General features: G+C 34.9%; 1 protein-coding gene across 13 annotated transcripts in view; it reads left to right on the forward strand.

The window, feature by feature from the left end:
* MYO9A (myosin IXA) overlaps positions 1-22762 on the forward strand; it is a 279521-nt gene that overhangs the window by 68067 nt on the left and 188692 nt on the right. For 8 of the 13 annotated variants that reach the window (XM_043553998.1, XM_043554007.1, XM_043553999.1 and 5 more), the window contains exons 5-9: positions 2513-2612; positions 4084-4140; positions 8282-8379; positions 12863-12989; positions 20692-20781. In XM_043553998.1, coding sequence (XP_043409933.1) covers positions 2513-2612; positions 4084-4140; positions 8282-8379; positions 12863-12989; positions 20692-20781 — 472 coding nt within the window. The remainder of the gene's footprint in view (positions 1-2512; positions 2613-4083; positions 4141-8281; positions 8380-12862; positions 12990-20691; positions 20782-22762) is intronic. The other 5 variants (XM_043554005.1, XM_043554003.1, XM_043554009.1 and 2 more) reach the window with 1 other exon arrangement.

Consider the following 22762-nt stretch of genomic DNA (forward strand, 5'->3'; position numbering starts at 1 on the left):
TTGAACGTATTTAAAATAGTTGATTAAAAATCTTGTGTACCAAGGCTTCCTCAAGGACTGTTATTATTGATTGTGTTTTTTCTTTTGTATGTGCTATACTTTGTTTCTTTACATGCCTCATACATTTATTTGAAAATTGGACATTTCAAATAATAATTGGACATTTAAAATAATTATGTGGCAGCTCTCGAAATGAGATTCTCCTGTTCCTACTGTTTGTGGTTGTTTTTGTTTATGTTTGTATCATGACTTTTTAACTAATTTCATGAAGTCTCTGTTCTAAGTGTGGCCATTCAAGTATCTGCTTGGTTAGCTTAGTTGTCAGCTAGTGATAGAACAGAGATTTGATTAAATGCTTGGAAACTAAATCTCTTAGTCTTTGCCTCAGGGCATTCTGTTTGTATTGATTCGTTCCTTTAATACTCAGGCATTTTTTTTTGATATCAAAGTAGATTTTATTTTTTTATTTTTATTTTTTAAAATTAATTTTTTAATTTTTAAAAATTTACATCCAAATTAGCATATAGTGCAACAATGACTTCAGGAGTAGATTCCTTAATGCCCCTTGCCCATTTAGCCCATCCCCCCTCCCACAACCCCTCCAGTAACGCTCAGTTTGTTCTCCATATTTATGAGTCTCATCTGTCTTGTCCCCCTCCCTGTTTTTATATTATTTTTGTTTCCTTTCCCTTGTGTTCATCTGTTTTGTCTCTTAAAGTCCTCATATGAGTGAAGCCATACGATTTTTGTCTTTCTCTGACTCACTAATTTCACTTAGCATAATACCCTCTAGTTCCATCCATGTAGTTGCAAATGGCAAGATTTCATTCTTTTCGATTGCCGACTAATACTTTATTGTGTATATATATACTACATCTTCTTTATCCATTCATCCATCGATGGACATTTGGGCTCTTTCCATACTTCGGCTATTGTCAATAGTGCTGCTATAAACATGGGGGTGGCATGTGTCCCTTTGAAACAGCACACCTATATCCCTTGGATAAATGCCTAGTAGTGCAATTGCTGGGTCATAGGGTAGTTCTATTTTTAGTTTTTTTGAGGAACCTCCATACTGTTTTCCAGAGTGGCTGCGCCAGTTTGCATTCCCACCAGCAGTGCAAAAGAGATCCTCTTTCTCCGCATCCTCGCCAACTTCTGTTATTACCTGAGTTGTTAATGTTAGCCATTCTGACAGGCGTGAGGTGGTATCTCATTGTGGTTTTGATTTGTATTTTCCTGATGATGTACACTCAGGCATTTTATAATTCTGCCTTTGCCGTTACTTCCTGCATGTGTATCCCTTCAAGGTTAGCCAGAGGTGAGAGTTCAGTACCCTCTTTGGTCTTTGCCGAGAAGACATGAAGCCCTGGGCATGTGCACAGCCTTACGTATGTGCATGGCCTTCTCGATTCCTAGGAATATAGAATTAGAATTAGAATATAGAATTAGAATATTAGAATATAGAATTAGAATATTAGAATATAGAATTAATTCCAATTTTAATTGGAATTAAAAGCTGGTGTGGAGATCACATTTCCCTTTAAATTTTTGTTAACCCGTTGTTTGCCCCAGCATTTATTCATTGTTTAATGTAGCTGATATGTTTCAAAAAATTGCCTATAATTTTCTACCAATGCCCCTGGAGAAAAGGTTTTCACACTGGGCTAAGTGTGAGTAATGTCAATAAAGCCAGTTTTGAACTGTCTGGCTTCTTCCAGGGAATCACCAGATAGTTTAAATAATGATATTTCTCAGAGAATGAGGCTTTTCAATGAGCTCTAACCCTGTTCTGCTCTCTTTTGAAAGCTGCCAGGCTATTGGGGTCCATCACCATTATAAGCTAGTGGTTTTGAAGGCTACCATGGATCTGGTGAACAGGAGATGGACTAGGGCAAGTTAAAAGGCTACAAAGGTTGGATTTTTTACTGAGATTGGGCTTTTTTTCTTATGTAAACACTCCTTGGATTGCTTTAAGCTTTAAGGTATTTTCTAGAGTTCTGAAAAAGTTGATTCTGACAAATTTGCCAGTTTTCTAATTGGTTTTATGAAGGAGAGAATTTTCAGGTCTTAACCTTTGCCATATAGCTGCCTTCACCCCTCTCTTTTGAATTTAGCATCCAAAACATCATTTATTTTGTAATACTTAAAATATTGAACTTAACACTTTTGCATTAAAAAATGAGGCAAAGTCCAGGGCGCCTGGATGGCTCAGTCAGTTAAGCGGCCGACTTCAGCTCAGGTCATGATCTGACAGTTAGTGAGTTTGAGCCCTGCATCAGGCTCTGTGCTGACAGCTCGGAACCTAGAACCTGCTTCAGATTGTCTCCTTTCTCTTTGCTCCTTCCCCGCTTTCATTCTGTCTCTCTCTCTCTAAAAAATAAATAAACACTAAAATTTTTTTTTTTAAATGAGGCAAAGTTGAAACACTTTATTAACATTTGCTCTTTTTTTCTGATAAATGACGACTATAGATCACGTCCATTCTAAAGCCATACTCTGTTTCCAACAGGAACTATCATGTGTTTTATTACCTCCTGGCAGGAGCAAATGAAGAAGAAAGATTAGCATTCCATCTTAAACGACCGGAAGAGTATCATTATCTAAATCAGGTGAGGATTCATGAAAAGTATTTTGAATGTTGGGCATTATTAAATTTTAGCTCTTGAGAAAAGTTTTTTTTCTAATACTTTGTTCTCTGAACCTGGTAATAGACATTAACTAGCATTTTCATACATGCCGCCTAAAAGTTTATGTGATGCGCTTCTCAAATTTAAAAATTATTATTACTTTCAGTTGTAAGAAGTTAGTTATATGTGTGCCCTTTGCTTTTTGTGAGACTCTTTCAGAGAATAATAAACTGTTTATATACATACCTACACCTTAATAAAATGGGTTGGTCTTTTCAAAGTGATTTGCCTTTTATCGACAAGAGCATGCTAAATGTCACTAATAATTAATGTTTGTCCTTCGCATGGGATTACTTGAAACCTTTTTTGTATGTTTTGAAGTCTAATACATATGCCTCTTTGCATGATATTATGATACTAACTTAAAGTATGATTTTTTTTTAATTTAGTGAATGATCCTAATTAGTATGAAATTCATCAAAAAGAATGACTTACAGAATTTGTATCTTTCTCTGAAACTCAAAAATTCACCCCTAATTAGGGAGTAATTTCTCCCAGTTTTTCATTACAGTAGTTTCTCCGATTTTATTACTTCTCATATTAACAAAAATTCTAGAACCAAAATCAATGAAATTGGTATGACAGTAGATCACTTAACAGAAAGACATTCCTTGTTTTTTTGGATCAAGACAAGATGTAATATCCTTGGAAATAAATGTCTTTATGGTAATTTTAAAAATGTTTATGGAGCTTTTGTAAAGAAATTGACATTTGATGATAGTTTGTAGTAAGGTTATGAAATGAGTATCCTAGACTTTTCCCAAGATACACAGCATGCTGTGTAATGATTTTTTTTAGTTTTGAAACTACCTATTTTATATAAGCTAATATAACTTTGTTATCAAATATATCAGTTTCAAGATGATTTAAAATTTCACTTCTTGATATAAATACTAAACATTTCTCTGCATAAAAATTAAGTAGATTTAAAAAGTTACTGATTTAGCTTCTGACCTTTTTCTTTCCCCTGTTTAAACAATTTGCATATATTTGGGTAATTAAATATTTTCTTTTTAAAAACTAATAATTACCCATAAATGAGCTGATAGTATTATAGAAACCCAGAGCTTATTAATTCTTCTTCCAGATTTTTTTTTTATCGGTGCCCATACCACACATATTCTTGTCCTAAAGGGGTCAGTATTCATAGAACATAAGATTGATCTATTAATACAAATCTCAGAGTTGCTGGACAACAGCATGTATGGATTCATTGTAATGATATATGATCTCCCAGAATCTGAATGTTCACCTAGTTGTTTCTTGTTTTATGCTGCTACACAAAATAACTTTCTTTGGGTAGCAGCAGTGCTAACTGAATATTATTTCTAAGAGATAATTAGAGAAGAGTAATAACTATTACTTCTACCTAACTAATCTGCCTTACTTTCAGATAACAAAGAAACCCCTCAGACAGAGCTGGGATGATTATTGCTATGACTCTGAGCCGGTCAGTACAAGTACCTAAATATTTTGTGTTCCTGTTAAAGGACCCTCACTCACCTTGCTCATTTGCATCTATCTCATGACTTAGAAAGAAAATCAGCTGAAATACAAAGACTCTAGGAAAGAAGAGAAATTAATGTTTAATTTCTTTGAATTGATTTATTTGTATGTGTATAGTGTGTGGATTCAAAACCAGTCAATTTACTTTTTAAAACTTTATTTTGCTGCTCATGTTTAGTCTATATTTATTTTGACAATAAATTGATTTGCATTCCTGATTTCAACATTGATGTGGATTCTTATGAACTACAGGGTGTTTTTCCTTGAGATATATTTTTTTCAGTATTTTTTTAGTGATTTCATTACTCACATGTTGTGAGTAGTATGTATTGTTTATTTTAAATAGTTATAGTCTTCCTGTTTTATGTGTCAGTTAACAGTCTTTTCACATGATGGATGCATGTACATTTTTCTTTGAATTTTTTTTTAATAGCAAGAGAGGCTATCATTTTCCAAATATTAAGAATTGAAATTCTTATAAATAAGATAAATAGTGTTTAAATTAAGTGATTTAAGGGCATATATGATGTAGGGCATATATGATGTATGATTTAAGGGCGTAAAATGAGTAGGTAAATTTAATTTTATTTGTTACATTTTATAAAGGCAAGTTTGTAATTATAAAGAACATAAAAAATCTTTTTCCTGCCATTCCCTTTGTAATGAGGTCAGATATAAAAGGCTGAGAATCTGCACTCGTCTATATCTATTAACTAATGAACTAATTTATTAACTATTCCCTCTGGAAACATAACTTATCTTCATCCTTGCTTTAAATAACCATGACTTTGATTTTCACTGCATGTGTTTACAACCTCCAGTAATTATAAAACTGTTTCAGAGAGTTGAGAAGGATCAGGAATTATGGACATTAATTTTTTCCTTCATACAAAGTTTAATTGCATTACCTTTTCATTATATATCAATTAATTTATGGTTTCAGATTTAACATTATGGAAAATTAAATTTAGACATTTAAATTTATAGATTCTGATAAATTTTAGTAGAAAAAATTATGCTGTTTTGCCACTCTTGAGAAGTTTCCACCTTTCACCTATTATATCAAGTGACTGATCTGTTGGGAAGTAGGTAGGAGACTGGTAGACTCATATAGTAAATGTAAGACTTGATTGCCTGTAAAGAGCTTATTGTGACGTTATGAACTGATCTGCTGTTATTTAGTCTGAGTCATGCTTCAGGATTTGGGCTCTGAAGCAGACAGACCTGCCTTGATGACTGGCTTACCCATTTACTAGATTTGAGAACCTGAGCAGGTCACGTAACTCTTGTTTCCATCGTCTGTCTAAAGGGATAACAATGTTCTTTAACTTTTGTGAGTATTAAATTAGTGCAGGAGTGCCTGGGTGTTTCAGTTGGTTGAGCGTCCAACTTTGGCTCAGGTCATGATCTTGTGATCTGTGAGTTCAAGCCCTGCGTCGGGCTCTGTGCTGACAGCTCAGAACCTGGAGCCTGCTTCCGATTCTGTCTCTCTCTCTCTGCCCCTCCCCTACTCACACTCTGTCTCTCTCTCCCTCTGAAAAATAAACATTAAAAAAAATTAAAAAATAAATAAATAAATTAGACAGTGCATCTAATAAACAGCTTGATAGAGTGCTTCTTAGTACTTCATAAATGTGCAGTACATGTTCCCAATGTTGCTGCCACCTTTGAGATCATCATTATCTCCATCTTTTCTTTTTAGCATTTTATACCCAAATTCTTCTACTCCTTTTATATCTTTCTTCTTTTTAAAAAAAATTTTTTTAAACGTTTATTTATTTTTGAGATAGAGAGAGACAGAGCATGAGTGGGGAAGGGGCAGAGAGAGAGGGAGACACAGAATCTGAAACAGCCTCCAGGCTCTGAGCTGTCAGCACAGAGGCTGATGCGGGGCTCGAACTCACGGACCGTGAGATCATGACCTGAGCCGAAGTCGGACGCTTAACTGACTGAGCCACTCAGGCGCCCCTGTCCTTTTATACCTTTCATCACTAGCCTCTTGCTGATGTTTTCAGTCTATTATAGTTTGAATAATTTCTGTTACTTTTTCTTACAAGTTAATTGATGAAAGCAAGCAGTCAATATGAGAATCTTTTGGTTTATCTTCCTAGCCCTCCTCAGAGTATATTTGGGGCCAAACTAAACTTTGTGTCCCTCTGAGTTATGAGAACTTATGTGACTTAGCATTATAAGAAGAGAGATGTTTTTTTTTAAATTTTTAAAAAAAAATTTTTTTTTTCAACGTTTATTTATTTTTGGGACAGAGAGAGACAGAGCATGAACGGGGGAGGGGCAGAGAGAGAGGGAGACACAGAATCGGAAACAGGCTCCAGGCTCCGAGCCATCAGCCCAGAGCCCAACGCGGGGCTCGAACTCACGGACCGCGAGATCGTGACCTGGCTGAAGTCGGACGCTTAACCGACTGTGCCACCCAGGCGCCCCGAGAGATGTTTTTTTTTTTTTAAATGTCTTATTTATTTTTGAGACAGTGCAAGTGGGGCAGGGGCAGAGAGGGAGGGAGACGGAGGACCCAAGGCGGGGCTCTGTGCTGACAGCAGTGAGGCTGATGTGGGGCTCCAACTGGCAGAATCATGAAATCACGACCTGAGCTGAAGTTGGACGCTCAACTGACTGAGCCACCCAGGTGTCCCGAGAAGAGAGGATTGTTAAGGATTGTTTTGTAATGTGTTCTGTATTATCATACATGTAATGGAGTAGTATAAATGATCCTGAGGAGAACTGTGATGAGAAAATTGCTTTTAACAAGGGACCAGTTGTTGCCCATTTTATGTTGGTTTAATTCCTATTAAGAGGTATCCTATTAAATAAATAAGCTCAAGCAACTGGTGTTGCATGAGGGAGTGCAGAGGATTTAGAACTGGATAGATTTTCATTTGGCCACTCCTGTCATTTAGGTGAATTATTTAATCTCTGAGCCTGTTTTCTTCCCAATTGAATGTATATAACCCTAAATGCCTCCTTGTGTTTATATTTTAAACTATATCTAGTTTAACTCATTCTTACAGGGTTGAAAGCAGGGTGTACATGCTAGATACTTGATAGTCTAAAAATAATAAATGAGTACTTTCTCAAAAAGGAATATTTCATCTAATTCAGTACTTGTTCAGTAATTCACTGACTATATATTTACCTTAATGATTATCCACTTTTTTCTTGGCACTGACTTGATGCTAGAGATCTTCAGTGAATAAAACAGATTAACAGTTAATGCATGTATTGAAAACTTGATGCAACCTTCTACAGTATCTTAAAAAAGTAAATATGTGTGAGGAGGTGTTTGAAAATGTAGGTGTAAGGGAATGTGAGCAAATACAGTAAAGGGCTCTAAAAACCTATTTGTTATTTTAAAGATACAGATTATATATATGTTTGACTTTTTTGGTAACTGAAATGCAAGGATTACCCGAAAAAAGTAGTATTTTTTTTATTTGGTAGTTCACAGCTATTTTTATGCACTAATATGTATTCTTTGCAGATTTTTAATTTTCATGTATACTTTTTTTGCTGATTGATAATGTTTATATTATTTCATTAGGAACTATTTTTATATCTAATACTGATATAAACATCTTTATATAAAACTAGGCTTCATTTCTCAACTAAATTACTGCCTCTTCTAAAATTTATTTTTGTGTCTCAGGATCTTGTTTAGCATCTTGCATAGGGATAGGCATTTAGTAAATATTTGTTGATTAAATAACATTTGTTTGTGGAATTGAGCTCTCTTAAATGCTTTGGATCTTCAGGACTCTTCACCATTCAAAATCAAACTTGGTATCAGAACATTTTATATTGCTAGCTCTTTATCTTAAGTTGCTTTGAGATCCTTGGTGATTTGTGAAAAGAAGAAAAAAAGGTAACTTAATTGTTATTTTGGTAGGTATGTGTTTAGTTTGCAAACCTGTCATAAGAGTTCTAATGAATTTGGCTGTGTCTAAATATTTCCCCAGCTCTAATTTTTATACACAGGTATACTTACCTAGAGTTACTATTATTTCTGAGTGGCCTACCTTATATTTCAATAGGTAATCTTGATTTCTTCCCCTTTTTTCTTTAATAAGCAGGATTGCTTCTCCGTAGAGGGGGAAGATTTGAGGCATGACTTTGAACGCTTACAACTGGCCATGGAAATGGTAGGATTTCTTCCCAAGACACGAAGACAGTGAGTTTATTTATTGTACTCTATACCATTGGTAGAGAACAAATCACAATGTATGGTTAAGAAGTTCCTCTTCCTTGGTCCTTTGAAAGAATTTTCTAATGGATATTGCTGAGCTAGTGCTTCCTTCTCCCTTGTTAAGCATTACTTAAAAGACCTGTTATGAATTCCTTTTTTAATTATAAATTCTTTGAAAATCTCTTAAAAGTTGGAGCTCTTCTTCCTGTAAAATGTGCATCCATAAATATTTGCATGCAATTGTGGGAATTCATGGTGCTCCTAAAGCCTGTCCATGGACCTTATTTAAAAACTTGCTTTATAATGCTATTTTTATAGTTTCTTATTTTCTGCGTCATTGAGCTCTAATCCTAAGGCATGTGTACCTCTCAATAAAACATAATTTCCCTGCTTTTCCTCTGTAAATTTATGTCTGTACTATTGTACTAAACATATTTTGTTCATTATAAACAAAACAGAAATGTAAAAAGGTTGAAATAAAGATGAAGCAAATTATATTTAAAATAAAACAAACTTTTTAAAATTAAAGACAAATAACCTGACTCTCACCAGAAAAGAAAAAGTAACAGAACTATTTTTTTGAGACAGGAATTGAATTATGTCAGATGTGATTATATTGTCAACTTTTAATCTTATACTAAAAGTAGAATAACAGCTCTTATGTTTTCTTGCTTACTTGTGATTACATCATTAGTATGATCTTCAGTTAGATTATTTGCCAAAATTATTTTTTGCCAAATAGTACAATATGTAAATATGCAAGCCAATTTAATTAGTCACATAAACTGCATTTCACTGAAAGTTACTAAGTAAATGAGAGTACCACTATAGTTCCTCCATGCTATATTATATTCGTCCCTCAACATACCTCATGTGATACCTGATTGACATATATGGACCAAAGTGTCAGTCTATATATTAAATAATAGTGAAACTTAATTTCATTTTTTTAAAGGTAACATACATTGGAAATAAAATATTTCTCATACACCAAGGGATTGTGTGTCTTTTACACTTTCTGATATCACTGTATTTCATATTGGAAAACACTGGAAAAAGTAGGTTCTTAGTAGCCTGGCCTTAATTTGACCTTTCTTTATCTTTTAGTATTATCTTCAGATACTCCCTAACACAAGTTTTGCATTTTAACTAGGCTGATGGTGTGTCCTAAAACAGTATGTTGTATTCTGAATGTTCAGTATTTTCCCAATTCCTGGAAGGACCCATCTTAAAAAATTGTTTTCTTCATTTTATTTTAATAATAATAATAATGATAATAGTTATGTTTATTTATTTTGGGAGAGAGAGAGAGAGAGTAGGTGGGGCAGAGAGAGAGGGAGAGAGAATCCCAAGCAGGCTCTAAGCTGTCATCGTGGAGCCTGATGGGGGGCTCGATCCCACAAACTGTGAGATCATGACCCGAGTGAAATTGAGAGTCAGATGCTTGATTGAGCCACCCAGGTGCCCATTCATTTATTTAATTTAGAGAGAGAAAGAGAGAGGGAGGGAGAAAACAAGCTGGGGGAGAGGGACAGAGGGAAAGAGAATTCCAAGCAGAGTCTGTGCTGAGCACTGAGCCCAATGTGGGGCTCTTATCCCATGACCCCAGGATCGTGACCTGAGCCAAAATCAAGAGTTGGATGCTCAACCAACTGAGCCATCCAAGTGCCCTGAAGGACACATCTTTATCTCTTTTTCGGTCATTCACATACTTTCAGTTCTTTTTTTGATAACATATCATATGTACTGCTATTCCCCTCTCCTGTGACCATGATTAATTATCTGCTGATAATTCACAAAATTCTTTTCCACTGCACTCAGATCTAATCCAAAATTATTCTTTTTTTTTTATCAGCAGCTTTTTTTTAACGTTTATTTATTTATTTATTTATTTATTTATTTATTTATTTATTTATTTTCAAAGTTTATTTATTTTTGGGACAGAGAGAGACAGAGCATGAACGGGGGAGGGGCAGAGAGAGAGGGAGACACAGAATCTGAAACAGGCTCCAGGCTCTGAGCCATCAGCCCAGAGCCTGACGCGGGGCTCGAACTCGCAGACCGCGAGATCGTGACCTGGCTGAAGTCGGACGCTTAACCGACTGCGCCACCCAGGCGCCCCTAACGTTTATTTATTTTTGAGAGAGAGACAGAATGCGAGTGGGTTAGGGGCAGAGAGAGAGGGAGACACAGAATCCGAAGCAGGCTTTAGGCTCTGAGCTGTCAGCACAGAGCCCAACATGGGGCTTGAACTCATGAGCTGTGAGATCATGACCTGAGCCGAAGTTGGTTGCTCAACCGACTGAGCCACCCAGGCGCCCCCAGAATTATTCTTAACACAGCCCTGTAGGCAGCCCAAAATTTGGTATATTAATTGAAACCTGTTTGCTTTAGAGTACTGTACATGTCTTCCCTTTTTATTTTTTTTAAAGTTTAAGTAATTTCTATACCCAGTGTGAGGCTCAGACTCATGGTCTTGAGATCAAGAGTCACACTCTTCCTACTGAGCCAGCCAGTCACCCCATGTCCTGTCTTTTTGGTGAAATTTTTCTTAATTGTGTATTGTTTCTGCCTTCAGTATTTTAGTATACCTTGCCTTACAGTTTTTGAGTCTGTGTTATCTCCTATTGCAAGATTATAAGCTTTCTGAGAACAGGAATTCTTATTCATATTTGTAAATCTTTTTTATGTTTAATCATTGTACATGAGATTGTTATGTAACATTTATTATTGGAGACTATGCATTATGTATTTGTGTGTGAGAAAACGTTAATATGCAGATTTTTGAACCCCATATTCTGAAACAATGTAATTAGCAACTATGTAAACTCCTACTAAAAATAGTTTTTAATAAATGGCCCATGAATTTGTGTTTTTATATTTTTTGGCTTCCATTAGTCTGTATAATGATTCAGTTGATACTGAATTTCCTTTCTAACCCAGTGTACTTTTATAAATTATTCCTTTATAATTGACCTGTGTTTTATTTGAGTCGTATTAATGATTCAAACATTTAAAATTTTAAACTTTATTTATTTTTGAGTGAGAGACTGAGAGAGTGAGCAGGGGAGGGGCAGAGAGATAGGGAGAGAGAAAATGTCAAAGGCTCCATGCTGTCAGCACAGAGCCCGATGTAGGGCTCGAACTCACAAACCACGAGATCATGATCTGAGCCAAAACCAAGAGTCGGATGCTTAACCATCTGAGCCACTCAGGTGCCCCTCCAACATTTAAAATTTTAAATTGTTTGAAAAATTAGATCAACTAGTTGTTGATTCAGGGATTTTGAATGTATAGGTTAGATTCCTAAAGCAGTATCTTTATTTTATTTAGAACACTTAGTAATTTTTGGAAAACACACTAGTTAAAATTTTACAGGTAGGACAGGTTTATTACAAGGAAACAATGGGACAAGCCAGAAAGATGTGTATATATGTATGGATTTCTAGGAAGGGCTTTTAGATGGAAGGTTCAGCTATGTTAAATGCCTTTGAGGGGTCAGGTAAGTTAGGACACAATATACTTTTCGTGGTTTCATGGAGGTCATTGGTAGCTTCAATGAGATATTTTAATGGAGTCAGATGCCAGAATGTGATAGTAAACAGGGAATGACAAAGTGGAGACAAGTGTGTAAGTTAACAGTTTAAAAAGCCTGTTTGTGAAGGGAAGGAGAAGATGTAGGATCTAGGATGGGTTATTTAAAGAGAAAAGTGAACATGACATTATTTTGGTAGGAAGTTCTTGTAGGTTCAGGTAAGATATAGGAAATAGGTATAATAAAATTCCTGAGTCACCTGGAGTTCCCAGGATGTAGAGCACAAGTAGAGGTTTAGTTGTTGACTGGAGAAGGATCGTGTGTTCCTCTTAGATGGGAGGGAAGAATGGAAAGGAGGGCCAGATGTAGATGCTGTTTTTATAGGAGGGGCCTGATATCAGGTAATTTACCCTAATGCCCTCGCAGTGTTTGTTTTAAAAGCATTTATCAAGGGCACCTTAGTATGATGTAGGAAAACATTTCAAAGATGTAACTAATAATGAAAGATCACCTAAGCTACTTAGTTAAAAAAATACAGATTCCAAGGACTTGCCTTTAAAGTTTCTGATGCAGTACATCTGAATTATACAATGTAGGGAAAGGATACAATTCCAGGCAGGATGAAAAACATTTAGAAAGGTATGGATTTTGAAACACTATAGCAGATTCACGCAATAGCAAGTCCTCTTCTAACAACTATGTTTGAAAAGTGATATAGTACTGAAAGTAAGGTTATGTAAAGCACTTTGTGAAGTACCTGACATAATATACATAATTTTTATTATTATAATTAGTATTCCTATATTTTTTATTTTTATAATGATTAGATACTTCATATTTGTAGTGGTTAATGTGCTTGATTAGAATTTTGCAGTGAAGTAAGTGTAGAGAATGCACATAAGCAAGCTGTAATTTATGGTTTTATTTTCACAGGATTTTCTCTCTTCTCTCAGCAATACTACATTTGGGTAATATCTGTTATAAAAAGAAGACATATCGGGATGACTCCATAGATATCTGTAATCCTGAAGTTCTGCCTATTGTCTCAGAATTATTAGAAGTGAGTGATTATATTTTCAGTTGTCATTTCTCAAATACTGGGGTAACTGCTCACTTTTAATTTTGTGTAACTATTTGGTTAGGTGTAAATGGGTTAATGCTTTTTATTATGGTGTTTGTTGGAAAGATGGAATTTTTGCTATTACCAGAATCTCTAAAAGGCTTGGGTTTTCTTGCCTGTCTCCCTTTGGCCAGATATCCATAATCCCTCAATTTGCTGGATAGGATCAGTATTTCGCTCTAGACTGTATCATGTTCTAAGCCATTAATAGTGTTTCTCCCTCTATATTTGAGATTTGTTTCTCATACTAAGATTTTGGTTAGATTATTTATTTGAAGATGGAATATCTGGATGAGTGAAGAGAAAACGGTACTTACCTTTTTTTCTATTCATGTCTGAATAGGAGCCAAAGGTCTTAATTTCCTACCATGCTTCTTCCTATAATCAAGGTCTTTATTGCCTCATTCTTCCGGGAGTGATGATTTCCCATGTTTTCCGAGCTCACTTCTCATCTTGCCAGATTCATCTCAAAATCATTTTACAGGCCTTCTCGTTTGACAGAGCAAGGAAATACATGTGTGTTTACTAATCCATGTATAGTCACATACTACAAATGTTTTTATATATCCATGTATATCTATATAAAGGTAAACCTGAGGTCATACTGATGTTTCTAACTAATACTTTATCACATGTATCATCCTAGCCTTCTCCCCTTGTATAGAAACTCCCACTTTAACAATAAGGAAGCTATCTCCTACCATCTGCCATTCATTTATTTAATTATTCAATTTCAGTATACAGTTGACCCTTGAACAATGCAGTGGTTAGGGATGCCAGATCTCCTGGGCAGTAAAAAAATCTGTGTATACTTTTTTTAAAAAAAATTTTTATTTTTAAAAATTTACATCCAAATTAGCATATAATGCAATAATGATTTCAGGAGTAGATTTCTTAATGCCCCTTACCCATGTAGCCCATCCCCCCTCCCACAACCCCTCCAGTAACCTTCAGTTTGTTTTCCATATTTATGAGTCTCATCTGTTTTGTCCCCCTCCCTGTTTTTTTATTATTTTTGTTTCCCTTCCCTTATGTTCATCTGTTGTCTCTTAAAGTCCTCATATGAGTGAAGTCGTATCATTTTTGTCTTTCTCTGACTCACTAATTTCACTTAGCATAATACCCTCCAGTTCCATCCATGTAGTTGCAAATGGCAAGATTTCATTATTTTTGATTGCTGAGTAATACTCCATTGTGCATATATATATATATATATACACACACACACACACACACACACACACATATACACATACACACACACACCACATCTTCTTTATCCATTCATCCATCGATGGACATTTGGGCTCTTTCCATACTTTGGCTATTGTCGATAGTGCTGCTATAAACATGGGGGTGCATGTGTCCCTTCGAAACAGCACACCTGTATCCCTTGGATAAATACCTAGTAGTGCAATTGCTGGGTTGTAGGGTAGTTCTATTTTTAGTTTTTTGAGGAACCTCCATACTGTTTTCCAGAGTGGCTGCACCAGCTTGCATTCCCATCTGTGTATAACTTTTAACTCCCCCAAAATGTAATAGCCTGTTGTTGACCAGAAGCCTTATTAAACAGTTGGTTAATACATATTTTGTATGTTACATCTATCATATACTGTATTCTTACAATAAAGTAAGCAAGGGAAAAGAAAATGTTAAAACCATAAGGAAGAGAAAATACATTTACAGTATTGTATTTATTGAAAAACACCCGCATGTTAAGTAGACCCATGTAGTTCAAATCCACGTTGTCAACTGTCCATGTATGGGAATGTACATATATGTATGTACACATACACTGATATGGGAAATGACTATCAACTAGAGTATGGTGTTCCTTCTGCTTTTAGTTTTTCTGACTCCATTCATCCAGAATTAATTTAGGTTAGCACCTTTTTCTCCCACTCCCTTCGTTTAGGTTGTTTGATATATTTGTCATACAGTTAGATTTTCTTGTCATGGTCTGCATTCTTTCCTAGGATCCCTCAGTGTCTGAAATAATTTTCTAAAAAATTTGTTCTTTGTGCTTTATGGGTTATGGCAAATGCATAATGTCATGTTCTTCCATTATGTTACTATTGGTATAGAATAGTTTCATTCCTAAAAGCCTCTTGTATTTCACCTGTTCAACCCCTCTCCGCAAACTCCTAGCAACCAGTGATCTTTTTACTATGCCTGTAGATTTGCCTTTTTCAGAATGTAACATAATTGAAATTATACAGAATGCAGCCTTTTCAGACTGATTTGCTTCACTTAGCAGTATGCATTTAAGACTCATTCATATCTTTTTTGTGACTTGATAGCTCATTTCTCTTTATTGCTGGGTAATATGCCATTGTATGCATGTACCATAATTTGTTTATTCATTCACCTATTGAAGGACATCTTGGTTGTTTACATTTTTTTGTAGGTATAAATAGCCTGCTTTTTTATGTTAAAATATTACTTTCAAATTTTGGTTCATTTGCCTCTTCATAGAGATTAACCTTATTAAATGCTGTAAGCTGACTCCATCAGGATAGAACATTTGTGTCTGCTTAGCCTAATTTAATTTTGGTTTTGTAGCAGAAAGTTATTTAGTGGTTGGTGTTCATTATAAGGCGGCAGTGCTTTTTGAGGGCAATGGATGCCTCTTTCTTATTTATCTAACCTTAGAATGCTTATTTTGCACGTGCCTGGGTGTTGCTTATTAACTTAAGTGAAATTAGTTAGTCTGGCAGAAGGGGCAGAAGAGGATACACGGAGTTGAAACTAGACTCATTCATTGAATGAAGTTTTACTAGGATGTGGAGTGTGGTATTTGAAGGTGGTAATTTTGAAGGTCATGAGGTTGACAATAGGTGAATGAATAAACAATTTCAGTCAGGCATTTTAGGTGATATTTTAGTCAACATGTAGTCAGTAAAAACACTTATGAACAGGTTCTAAGAATGGAGGTTTGGTAGTAAGTAGGAAGAAGTTATCTTCAAAGTTTGAGGAGCTATAGAAGTACTGACAGGACCTACCATAGTATCATGCCTGTATTTAGTTCTTAGAAATTATTTTTAAGATGATTTCCTGTAATTGGTTAAAATTGGTAATAATAATTGCAACCTTAAGGCTTTTGTTGAGATAGAATTCAAAGATAGGAACAGTAACTGGTTTAATTAAAATATAAACTCTTTAGTTAAGATTTTAATTTAATTCTTCTCCTCACAGTGGTTCAGTTCAATGATAACTTTAGATTTATTTTTTTTTTAACTATTAATGTTTATTGATTTTGAGAGAGAGAGATGGAGAGGGTACAGAGAAAGAGGGAGAGAGACTTTTAAGCAGGTTCCATACTCAAGCTGGAACCTGAGGCGGGGCTTGATCCCATGAACCATGAGATCATGACTTGTGCTGAAATCAAGAGTTGTACGCTTAACTGTCTGCGCCACCCAGGCACCCCTATATTTATTTCTTTGGAGGAAATGTTTCTGAAATAATGATTTAATTTTATTTTTTTAATTATTTTTTTGTAGTTACCTCAGGCAGCAATGAATATTTTCAGTCATCTGTTTACTAAATTCTGTTTGGGATATATACTTGTGAAATTATTGAAAGGTGAACAAGCTCCAGTAGATTAATTGTAGAGCATATTTTTGAGCACATTAGAACAATCATCATTATCAAAAACTGTTCAGTTTTTAGCAGGTTTATGTGTTTTGAATATGTTTTAACATCTGTTAAAACAATATAAAGAATGGGTTTTTAACACACATATCAGTTTCTCAATTATGTGAATATGAGAAACATTGTAGACTAGATATTGAGCTATTCATAGTTATTTTGTGTTAATAAAACTAATTTTTTTTTTTTTTTAATTTTTTTTCAACGTTTATTTATTTTTGGGACAGAGAGAGACAGAGCATGAACGGGGGATGGGCAGAGAGAGAGGGAGACACAGAATCCGAAGCAGGCTCCAGGCTCTGAGCCATCAGCCCAGAGCCTGACGCGGGGCTTGAACTCACGGACCGCGAGATCGTGACCTGGCTGAAGTCGGACGCTTAACCGACTGCGCCACCCAGGCGCCCCAATAAAACTAATTTTTTAAATTAAAAGTCATATGTACAATTAAGGATATTTGGGAAATTACAGAGATGGCTGATTAAAATATCGTGAATTCAGTCATTTTCTTCAGGATGTTTATCAAACATAAGCAAGATTTGTGTGTTTTGTGTGATTGTGCATATGTGTGTAGATCTGTGTACGATCATTATCATTACTAGGTTTTAGTGCCAGTATTAAGCCAGCTCCTTAAAGTGAATTGTGTAGTTTTTTATCCTTTCAAAATGTTTTCTGCACTTAAAAGAAGAATAATTAGCCAAGAATAATATGTTCCTTAAAAATTTGAGAGATATCAACCCTATATTTGTGATCAACAATATTTGTGTCCTTCCTGTTTGTTTTTCGTTAATTTTTTAGGATGTGTTTTTCTAGGAAATCATATATTGATTAAATGTTTAAAACTTTTATTTTGCATTCTTTGTAAGTATTCTGTTAATGTTTAAAAACATTTTCTCTATTTTGTTAGGTTTCTGTTTGTATTTCTTTTTATAATTTTTTTTTAAGTTTATTAACACTGAGAGACAGAGATAGCATGAGTGGGGGAGGGGCAGAGAAAGAGGGAGAAAGATAATTCCAAACAGGCTCCCTGCTGCCAGTGCAGAGCCTGATGTGGGGCTTGAACTCATGAAACTTCAAGATCATGACTTGAGCTGAAACCGATAGTGAGATGCTTAACTGACTGAGACACCCAGGCGCCCCTCTGTATTTCTTAATGTTTTTTTGATTTGGTAAAAGTTGTCTTTCATTTCTTATTTTGAAATAATTGGCCTTTAGATTTATTACTTCTGCCATTTTACTTATTATGTATTAATTTCTGTTTTAATATATCTTCTTCATTTTTCTCTGTTAAATTATGAATGGTTTTCTATATACAATATAATAAATACCTGTGTACTCACAACCGTACCCATGTAATAAAATACTGCATATAATTGTAGCTCATTTTGTACTCTGCCACACCATAAGTAAACACTATTATGAATTTGGTGTTTATAATTCTCAGTTTTGTTTTTATATTTTCAGAATAGATGGATGTTTACATAAAGAATATATAGTTTTTAGGGCACCTGGGTGGCTCAGTCAGTTAAGCGTCTGACTTGGGCTCAGGTCATAATCTCATGGTTTGTGGGTTTGAACCCTGCGTCAGGCTGTCTGCTGTTAGCTCAGAGCCCGGTGCTGCTTCGGAATCTGTGTCTCCCTCTCTCTCTCTGCCCCTCCCCCACTAATGCTCTGTCTCTCAAAAATAAATAAACATAATAAAAATTAAAAAAAGAATACTTTTGTTCTACATATTTTTGTACTTTATATATGTAAATGTTTTAATGTATCATTCTAAAACTTGACTTTCTCATTCTATATCCTGTTTTTGAGAATTTTCCATACTGATTTAAATATTCTAAATGATTCTTTTTAGTTGCTTTATAAAATTTCATTATATGAGTAAAACATCTTTTTTAGTGGAGATTGAGATTTGTAATTTTTCATTTATAGATAGTATTATGATAGACATTTTTGTACATGTCTCCTTGTTAACATGTGTGGGAGTTATTCTAGAGTATAGTCCAAGGAGTATAATTTTTGGGTTATGGTATACTCACATATATAGCTTACTGATACTGACAGATTATTTCTATAGTGGTTGTACCAGTTTATACAAGTGTATGGAACTGACTTTTGCTCCACATTGTTGCCAGCTTACGTTTGTTTGTTCCTTTAAAAAAATTCCTTGAGTCTACTGCCTAGATCATTTATTTAATAATACTCACTTTTATTTTTTTTTATTTTTTTTTATTTTTTTAAATTTTTTTTCAACGTTTATTTATTTTTGGGACAGAGAGAGACAGAGCATGAACGGGGGAGGGGCAGAGAGAGAGGAGACACAGAATTGGAAACAGGCTCCAGGCTCCGAGCCATCAGCCCAGAGCCCGACGCGGGGCTCGAACTCACGGACCGCGAGATCGTGACCTGGCTGAAGTCGGACGCTTAACCGACTGCGCCACCCAGGCGCCCCGTATAATACTCACTTTTAGTAATAATTGCTTAACCTCACCAAACAACAGTGGTTTTTATTACATACGTTTTTTTCTTAGTTTTATTAGCTTTGTCATATTTGCGTAATCTGGCATTGTTTAATTTTTGTTTTTCAAACTATTTTAAATATAGCTAAAAGCTTGAGGTCTTTTATTTAAACTTTGGTTATTTATTTGTAGTTTTTCTGCATTTTGTAAAGGTAATGGTCCTCAAATTTTTTCCAATTTGTTTTGAATTTGAAGATTGAGCAGTGGATGCTCCAAAAGAAGGTATATTTCCTTTATGGTATCGTCACATTAAAAAAAAAATGATTGATCTATCATGAATTGCTGGTGGTAGGGTAATGCTTCACTCTGTTGTTTTGTAACTCAGTTTCTCTTTATAATCAAATCTTTTTTGCTTTTTATACTTTATATCACACTGTCTACATAAAATTTTGTGAGTGTTTTATCTTTTTTATGTATGGATGCTTTTATAAAATGCCCTTGTTTTGCCATTTCATGATCTCAGTGTGGCAAAAATCAGCAGTCTGATAATACCAAGTATAGTCAAGGTTTGAAGAAATAGGAATGCTCATTGCTGATGAGAGAACAAATTGGTGAAAACCACATGCAATAGTTTGGCAATATCCTTTAAAGATGAAAATGTGTATGCTACAACCTAGTAATTCCCCTTTTAGGCTTGTACTTCAGAGAAACTCTTGAACTCATATGCAAGAATAGTCACTTCAGTTTACTTCCTAATAGTGCAAAATGGTGGATAGTGTAAACTCCTACACGTAGGATAATGGGTTAAACACTGGAGTAATTTATATACTGGGAATCTGTACAGCAGTTAAAATGAATAAGCTTGATGTAAATTATTAACATAGATTCAAAAACTTATGGGCAGTATGATGCCATAGATTTAAGAGTTAAATAAACTTGGCAGTATAATGTATTTACGAATACGTCTAATATATATAACGTCAACTGAACTGAATGATACTGAACTTAAATGATGACATGTCAAATTCATGATCATATTTGCTTCTAGAGAGAATGAGAACAAAGGAAGCATTAACTTTCTTTTAAAGTTTAAATGTGCAAATAAATATCAAACCTCTGAAACATAAATAAGTACTCACTGTAATGCTTTTTGAATTCAAGAAGTGTTCTCACTTTTTAGTCCTTGCCTGCAAGTTGTGGCATTATTGTTGACCATCTTAAAATGTTTTTTTGCACTATTCTGTATTTTCCATATTCTGCACAAAGAAACATGTTTTTCTATTATGGTCAGAAAGAAAACTGTAAAAAGACACATCTGTCTTACGCCCCTTCTCTTTTTGGAGGTGGGCACTGGGAAGTGGGGTGAGTGGAAAATTTAACTTTTACCATGGCCAATATTTAAATTACCCAATGTATTGTCTTTGTTTTTTCGATTGTATATTTGCTAATCTCATTAAGCATTTTTTTTCTTTATTTGGCTTTTCAATAAATACATTGTCATAAATCTTATACATTGAATTTACTTTTCTGTTGTATAGGTTAAAGAAGAGATGCTATTTGAAGCATTAGTTACAAGGAAGACTGTGACAGTGGGAGAAAAACTTATTTTGCCATACAAGCTGGCAGAGGTATGAAAAGATTATCTTCTCCTTTTTTTCTATTTTTTCTTTTTTTTTTTTTTTTAATTTGAGAGAGAGTGTGAGTGGGGGAGAGAGAGAGAGACAGACAGGCAGACAGACAGACTGGGAATCTTAAGTGGGCTCCATGCTCAGGGCAGAGCTGTCCTTATGATCCTGGGATTATGATCTGAGCCAAAATCAAGAGTTAGAAGCTCAACCAACTGAGCCATCCAGGTGCCCTTGAATAGATTTTCTTGAGATCAGAGTACTCTGAACAGTTTTAGAAGTTTGAGTTTGTTCTTTCTTTTAACAGAATGAAAATAACAAAAAAGAGTATTGATTGAAATATCTTCTGAGCCCTTGAAATTTGGTTGTGAATTTTCCCTTAACTTGAAAACTTACTTGAATGTGATTTTAAGCAGTAGGCATATATTTTTCTCCAGAGATCTTAATTTGTTCACCATTCTTAAGTTTTATATTATTAATATAGGGTGAACTAGATAGTTACAAATGAGCAGTATTTGATCCAGTTGATTATTTCTTCTTCAAGCAGTTTCTTATCTTCTAGTACATCATACTTTTCTGGTTCATTTTTTCATTGTTGGCCACTCATTTGTAATTCTTTTTGTTTGCTGTTTCTTTTCCACCTGACTTCTAAAAGATGTAGTGCTCCCTACACAGTCCTTGTCTTTTATTCTCTATATTCCTTATCTAGGTTCTCTCACCTAGTCCCATGGCTTTAAGTATCATCTGTATACTGAGTATTGCTGTCTTTGCCATTATAATTATAATAATATACTATTCGGGTGTATATGAGTGGGAAAATTATTGAAAAGCCTACTATTTTATAGTACAATTTAATGAAAATGATGAGAAATGAAACTATGACAGTTATTATAAAAATAGGACAGGAATGTGAGATTAGAAGACACAGAGGTGGGGAAATAGTAATAGAACTATTTCTATCTAGAGAATGCTTTTTAGGCTGACATTGATCTATTTATACCATCTTTTCGGGTCCTTCTAAATGTACCTTCAAGTCTGTATTTCTTCATTATGTCATGTATCTTACGTCATAGTCTCCCAACTTTTAGAGCTCTTTTCTTTTTTTTCTTTTTTTAATTTTTTTTTAATGTTTATTTACTTCTGAGAGAGAGAGAGAGAAAGCAGGGGAAGGGCAGAGAGAGAGGGAGACACAGAATCTGAAACAGGCCCCAGGCTCCGAGCTGTCAACACAGAGCCTGACACGGGGCTTGAATTTGCAGACTGTGAGATGCGGACCTGAGGTGAAGTTGGATGCTTAACCGACTGAGCCACCCAGGTGCCCCCAAAAGCCAGACCTTTTACAGGGTTTTGCCCTTCTTTTTGCATAAAGGTTTAGTACTTTTATATTTTGTTTTACAACTCTTTTCAATATAAAATATTTCCTTATGTTTATTTACATTTTTAACTTAAAATTGAACTTTCTCAGATAATTTTTATAGCTCCTGACTTATTTTTGTTTGCATTTGTTTAGTGTATTTATTTAGTAAATATTTGAAAATCTTATTTGTGTCCAGAAATGTATTAGGCATTAAAGGTAAAATTAAGGAGCAGTTCTTAAGAATTTGTGTATTTTAAGGGGCAGCTGGGTGGCTCAGTCAGTTGAGCATCCGACTTCGGCTCAAGTCATGATCTCACGGTTTGTGAGTTCGAGCCCCACATCGGGCTCTGTGCTGACAGCTCAGAGCCTGGAGCCTGCTTCGAGTTCTGTGTCTCCCTCTCTCTCTGCCCCTCCCCGCCCCTGCTTACACTCTGCTTTCTGTCTCTCTCAAAAATAAATAAACATTAAAAAAAATTAAAAAAAAAAAGAATTTTTGTATTTTTTTTTTTAACTTTTTTTTTTTTTTCAACGTTTATTTATTTTTGGGACAGAGAGAGACAGAGCATGAACGGGCGAGGGGCAGAGAGAGAGGGAGACACAGATTCGGAAACAGGCTCCAGGCTCTGA

This window comes from Prionailurus bengalensis, chromosome B3 (genome assembly GCF_016509475.1).
Source record: "Prionailurus bengalensis isolate Pbe53 chromosome B3, Fcat_Pben_1.1_paternal_pri, whole genome shotgun sequence".
Lineage (NCBI taxonomy): Eukaryota > Metazoa > Chordata > Mammalia > Carnivora > Felidae > Prionailurus > Prionailurus bengalensis.